The sequence below is a fragment of the Monopterus albus genome, unplaced genomic scaffold (assembly GCF_001952655.1).
Source record: "Monopterus albus unplaced genomic scaffold, M_albus_1.0 scaffold127.1, whole genome shotgun sequence".
NCBI lineage: Eukaryota > Metazoa > Chordata > Actinopteri > Synbranchiformes > Synbranchidae > Monopterus > Monopterus albus.
Genome location: NW_018128007.1, coordinates 2,743,649 through 2,749,915, shown reverse-complemented (window position 1 = coordinate 2,749,915; position 6,267 = coordinate 2,743,649). Strand labels below are relative to the sequence as shown.

At 39.0% G+C, this 6,267-nt stretch overlaps 1 protein-coding gene across 1 annotated transcript in view; it reads right to left on the bottom strand.

The window, feature by feature from the left end:
* Positions 1–1,964: 1,964 nt before the first annotated feature.
* Positions 1,965–6,267, bottom strand: part of cpvl (carboxypeptidase vitellogenic like) — a 6,760-nt gene continuing 2,457 nt past the window's right edge. The window contains exons 4-13 of the mRNA XM_020612702.1: positions 5,195–5,309; positions 4,995–5,053; positions 4,777–4,856; positions 4,600–4,666; positions 4,236–4,358; positions 3,965–4,096; positions 3,684–3,782; positions 3,419–3,592; positions 3,056–3,238; positions 1,965–2,963 (exon numbers count right to left, since the gene is read on the bottom strand). Of these exons, the coding sequence (XP_020468358.1) occupies positions 2,865–2,963; positions 3,056–3,238; positions 3,419–3,592; positions 3,684–3,782; positions 3,965–4,096; positions 4,236–4,358; positions 4,600–4,666; positions 4,777–4,856; positions 4,995–5,053; positions 5,195–5,309 (1,131 nt within the window). The 3' untranslated portion in view covers positions 1,965–2,864. The remainder of the gene's footprint in view (positions 2,964–3,055; positions 3,239–3,418; positions 3,593–3,683; positions 3,783–3,964; positions 4,097–4,235; positions 4,359–4,599; positions 4,667–4,776; positions 4,857–4,994; positions 5,054–5,194; positions 5,310–6,267) is intronic.

Genomic DNA, 6,267 nt, shown 5'->3' with positions numbered 1-6,267 from the left:
TGTTAAATGAAAGAAAAACTAAAAAAAAGTGTGTGAGACTGAGCAGGATTTTTTTTAAGACTGACATCCCACAACTGGCAAAGAATTTTAAGGTTTCTAAAGAGGAGTTGTTTATGCCTGTGCTTTCCCAAATATCACAATGTGCCTGAAGTTTTCTTAAAATCTTTTGTTGGCTTACAACAGAACTTCCATCATTATTGTGTTTTTCATTAACAGTCACTGTATTAATTAGCATTTTCTCCATTACTTTGTTATAGATGTCTGCTGCATGTTAGGGCAAAACCAGCTGACCATGGAGAAAAGTAACCGATTTTCCATGTGACCTCTGACCTTTTCATCAATTTCTCTTCCTCTCTTTCTCAGGCCTCCTCAGCATTTCAGACTGGTGATGGATGTACTGATAATGATAAAGACTTGACCTTATCAATCTCCCTTCCAGCCTGGAAACTTAACGCCTTCTCACGTTGACCACAACTCCTCTTTCTCTCTTTTCTATGACCAGGAATGTCGATTCATTCGCATGATGACCATAATGCACTGTATTTTACAGTAGGATGGATGGAAATACATTCCACTGACAGGTGGAGTGATCGCAGAGCTGTCTATGCACTTTGTCCTCTGTCGTACCAGAGGGTAGAATAGCCATAATAAAGTCCGAGTAATTCTCAGTGATTCCCCCTTTTTTCATACACCAGCGAGAAACTTAACTGTGTTTGTCTTTGTGTAGCGACTGTGCCTGGCATGCTTCACATCTATAGATTGAAAAAAGAAACCTTATTCTAGGATAGGACTCAGTCAAGGATGTGCATTGTTTATCTTAAGCCATTTTAATTCTGACAAACAAACAAAAACAACTCCAAATACAGTTTTGTCAAGGATGAAGTTCGTGACTTGAATATGCCCTTTATTCTCTTAATGGGTTCCATTCAAGTTTATGTCACATCTTCACCTTTGAATCTCGTGTGTAGTTCAGTATGTGTGCTGATGAGACACAGATGTATTCTCTTGAAAAGGGCTTTGTTGTACCAACCCTGTGAACTGAAGCTTGCCTTATTTTTGATTGTTTTGTAAACCATATATAGATTGTTAAACCATTCCAAATTAACCTTCTGCATGTGAAAATATAATGACCTCAAAACATGTTCAACTGGAATCAACATTTAGAGCTAGATAGGAGTCTCAAGTTTCATTTTTGATAGGGGACCTGGGTTCAGAAAAAGGCATTTGTTACTGTATGGGCAGACAAAAAGGACAGATGGAAATGCAGTGTGAGTGTGTTGGTGTGGAGTTGTGTGAGAGCTGGAAAGCAATTCCTACACATTAATGATGTTATAAATGTATGATTTTAAATCTCAAATTCTAAATATTGTACATGTCATTCATTCCTGCAATTCTGTACATGTAATGCAACCACCTTTCTTTTTGAAGGGAGTAAATGTGTGGTACACATTGTAAATAATGTTTGCATAACACGTCATTGTTTGTCGAGGCTCATTTCAGTGATTAAATACGTTGTTTATATGTAATGAACTGGTGAACCCATTGTTGCCTGCATAAGTGTGCATTTGTGTCTGTAATGACATTGTCTTCCTTTTGTTTTGCATTTGTACAGATGTTAAAGGTATCACTGCAGTTACATTATGGTATGGAAATAAAGCACTTGTTCTGTAACATAGTAACACACTGTGATTTGATGCCGCATCTTGAATTCTATGAAAGAAAACTAGCGTTCAAATCAAATGATCAGCAACATTTCCCTATGCTTTCCCTGACATAACTGCTCATGAAATACTTAGATGCTTTAAAGGTTTAGAATGCTCATTAATTATTGAACTGTCTAGACAGTTTGATAGTTGCTTGAAGAAATAACATGTCAGTTAAGTTCAGTACACAAACATCTTTGTGGCATTCTGTCAAAATGCCAAATCCCTACAGAAACACTGCCACACATAAATCAAATTTTAGCCATATCAATGAAATTAACAAGCATTGTGTATTGCTGCAACATGCAGCATTTTGGGAGATATTTAATCATTTTATAATTTTCAAGACTTAAGTTCAGATGAGCAGACATCCAGGAGTATCACCTTTTTTTTTTTATTACACTCAAAGACCACAACAATTTGGCACAGTACGTTTGGGTTCCTAGATCTTTAATGTAATTTTGCTGTAGCGCAGTGACCCCTGGTGTACAATTTGTCAAGTAATCAAACAAGTACTGATGTGTGTGTAAAACTTGCTACAGAAACAAACATTTGAGCCACTGCACAATTAAAGCTACAGTATGTGACTTTGTTCAAATGTTTTTGTAGAAATATGGTCCAAAAACGTGTCTTAACGGGGAGCGGTGCTGCCAAAGCCTCCTGTGACCCAGACTCATTAGCTTCTAAAAGGTTTTAGTGGGAATGACCTCTTTAACCAGTCACATTTTCATTTATTTCTGTTTGATCAGAACATTTTCTTGCATTCTCACTTACTGTAATTTCACAATGACAACTATCTGAAGAACTGGGCAGAGTGTGGCAGAGCGCAGCACATTGCAATAGAACATAGTGGAGCAGAGAGAGGGAGCACTGGGTGGAGCAGAGTGGATTGATTTGGAGTTTCATGCTACCTTAAGTTACATACTGTACATTTAACTGCAATCTTCTCAGGACATTATACCATTATACTCAGATTTTAAAAAATAAAATAAAAAAAACTGATATTTCAAGTTAATTTTCCTTTCTGAAAAAAATCTGCTCACAACTAAATGTCAAAGTACAAAAACATGATAATAAATCAGCTGCAAAGACAATGATTGACAATCTTTCAAATCAATCTATAACTGGCAATATGTTCTTTAAGGTGCATTACAAAACATTTTACATCCAGCCCCTCGTTGAAAGAAATCTGTCAATCATATCAAAGGATCTTGCTGGTTGGTCGTAAGGCAGAATGTGCCCACCTCCTCGGATGATGACCTGAGTGACACGTGGACAGATAACAGATTTTTAAAAAGTGCTTTTGGAAGACTTTTCACATTGTGTCAAGGCAGTTGTGAATAATGCTTCACCTGGTAAAACCTTTTCACTTGTCTTACATAACCTGCCACCTCTGTGTCCCTGGGTTGAACCTTCCAGTGGTAGCGAGGGGCTGTTCTGTACTCAGCGGCCCCAGTCCAGTTAACAGTCGGCAGGAACCGCTCGGTCAGAGAAGCAGCTACAATTACATCCAGCTGTCCACTGTAGATTAAAACCTAGACAAGGAAAAGGGTGAAAGAGGGGCAGTGCATGACTCACTTCAGGGTATGAAAGAGAAAGCTGTCATTCCTCTACCATAGGGCTGGATGATGGTGACAAAAATAAAATACGGCAATAAACCATGTTGCCATGGTGCACTGCAGACCAACTACAGTAGCCAATTCCCCATCCCTCACCCTGTAGTTGTCCATCAGCACCCCCAGCCAAGGTTTGATGCTCTTCATGACATCCTGCAGGAGGTGTTTCTCCACTTCAGAGCCGCTGTGGAACGTCAGGTTCCCCACATGGATGGCACGTCGCACCCCAGGCAGAGTTACAAATTGGGAGAAGTACCCCTGTTCTTCAGGCTCCTGTGGCATATAAAAAAAAAGAGTTTATGCGTAAAAGGTCACAAATATACCGCTATAAAAGTCAAAGATGCTACACAGTGTTTCCCAGTACCTGACATGTCAGGTAGTTGTAGTAGTTGGTGCAGCCTGTAGCATTTTGGAAGAAGGAGGGATATGGTCCCATGTCACCATTCAACAAGCGATCAAAAACCTGTAGGCAAAGATGTCAGCTACGTTTCAATCCCAGTAATTTTCTTTGGTTTTATTCACAATTTTAAAACTTGTTTCATGAAGATATGATAATGAAAATGATTTGAAACTAGTGTAATTCTAGCTAAAAGCTTATATCAACTTGTATTTTCAGACATGTAAGAGGCACGCAGCATCTCAAACCTGAAAAGCCTCCACCCACTTCTGCTCCTGGATGAGCTTAACCCCATAGTCAGTCTGTTTGACAACATACATTTTTTGCTGTTCATCTATCATGCCTGTTTGGTACAGGAACTCGCCATAACCCCCAAGCATCTGAAATAGAGAAACAGTCATATATTTTAGGTGAAAGATGAGAAGAGGCAAGTCCCACACAGCAACAAGTACAGTCTGGAGCAATTAATGAGTGAAGATGATGCAGTTTAAAGAAAATGACACAATGTCAGATACACACCATTTCTGGATCACACAGTCCATCACCAATAGCCATCCCAGAAAAGTTGATTTTCACCTTAGCAGTGGGGTTGTTTTTATGGATATAGTAAGAAATGGCTGGAACATACTTGCCTGCATAGGACTGCATGGGAACAGAGGAAAGTGTACACAGTGAGGACAATTTCATAACGAGGCAAGTTGTTTTTAATTGTTGTCAGAAGAGATTACAGCCTTGTTACTCCCTATTAAGGTAAAAAAAAAGTGTTACATTTCATTTTTGGTCTATAAAAAAAAGTCATCGTGTACTCGATAAAAATCCTCTTGTGTGATGCTACTATTTAAAATATTCAGGCAGTACTAGGTTGCAAATCGAAACCTCTTACCTCTCCAGTTGCATAGAACGCGTTGGACTGATACTCAGGAAACAGCTGGAAGAACTGTGTTAAAGCACTGTTAAGAAAAATATGGAAACAATAAAAGAGTTGGTAACCAATGCCACACCAGACCTAAAGACCCAGGTGACATAATTACCATGTCTGATTTAGATGGCAGTGTTTTACCTGTACAAATCTCTGCCAACGTCATCCTGATTCTGAGCGAAACCTCTGTCATCATCAGTGAAGCTGAAACCTGTTCCAACCTAGGAAAAAAAAACTGGTTTGAGTCAATTTTCTTGCAGATAAACATGCCTGATGATCTGAGAAACCTTGGATGAAAGATGGATTTCAAGAAATGAGTTTGTGGCTTTCTTGTTTGAGGGTATACAAGAAATACCTACTGGATTGTCAATGTACAAAACTGAATATCTAGTTGTCCAGGCATAATCCCTCAAACCCACTGCAAAGGCAGAAAAGACAAGATAAAAAGGCTAAACAGTGTGCTAGCACAAACTATACAGGTCTCAAGATTATTTGGTAAAATCTAAATTATGATTATAATGATAACATATGCTGGTCTAGGACCAGACTAAGTTCTTACCTGTCAGGTTCTTATAAACTACATATGGTCCATGCTCCACAAACAGACCAAACATAGAGGATCCACCAGGCCCACCTTGCAGCCAGAGCAGTACTGGAGCCTCCTTACAGATTGGCTGTCAGTTGTGTCAAGGAGGAGAGAAAAGTAAGATCTCAGCACCACCTTGTGGTGCCTACAGCTCTGTACTGACTAAACTACCTTACCTCTGGTTGTACTAAGTTTTAAAATGGACCTGAAGATTATCAGATTGTGCAGACAAATGGTAAATATCTGTCATATAGGTGACTATTAACATTGGACATTTAAACTTCATGAATTCCAGGCTGAAGTAAAGAGTTCTTTTATTTTTGGAACATTGTAAAAACAAAGTAGAGACACTAGTCACTGCTGTCGTCTGTATACTGGCTGCTATAACACAGTACTTTATCTGGCCAAACATACGAGTTAAAATAGCTTGAAAAGGAACAATCATTTGCTGTTGACTTTGCATTTCACAAAAAAGGTAAAACAAGTCGTTTCTACAAACCCGATTCCAAAAAAGTTGGGACACTGTACAAGATGTGAATAAAAACAGAATGCAATGATGTGGAAGTTTCAAATTTCAATATTTTATTCAGAATACAACATAGATGACACATCAAATGTTCAAACTGAGAAAATGCATCATTTTAAGGGAAAAATAAGGTGATTTTAAGTTTCATGGCATCAACACATCTCAAAAAAGTTGGGACAAGGCCATGTTCACTACTGTGTGGAATCCCCTCTTCTTTTTATCACAGTCTGCAAACGTCTGGGGACTGAGGAGACAAGTTGCTCAAGTTTAGGAATAGGAATGTTGTCCCATTCTTGTCTAATACAGGCTTCCAGTTGCTCAACTGTCTTAGGTCTTCTTTGTCGCATCTTCCTCTTTATAATGCGCCAAATGTTTTCTATGGGTGACAGATCTGGACTGCAGGCTGGCCATTTCAGTACCCGGATCCTTCTTCTACGCAGCCATGATGTTGTAATTGATGCAGTATGTGGTCTGGCATTGTCCTGTTGGAAGATGCAAGGTCTTCCCTGAAGGAGACGAC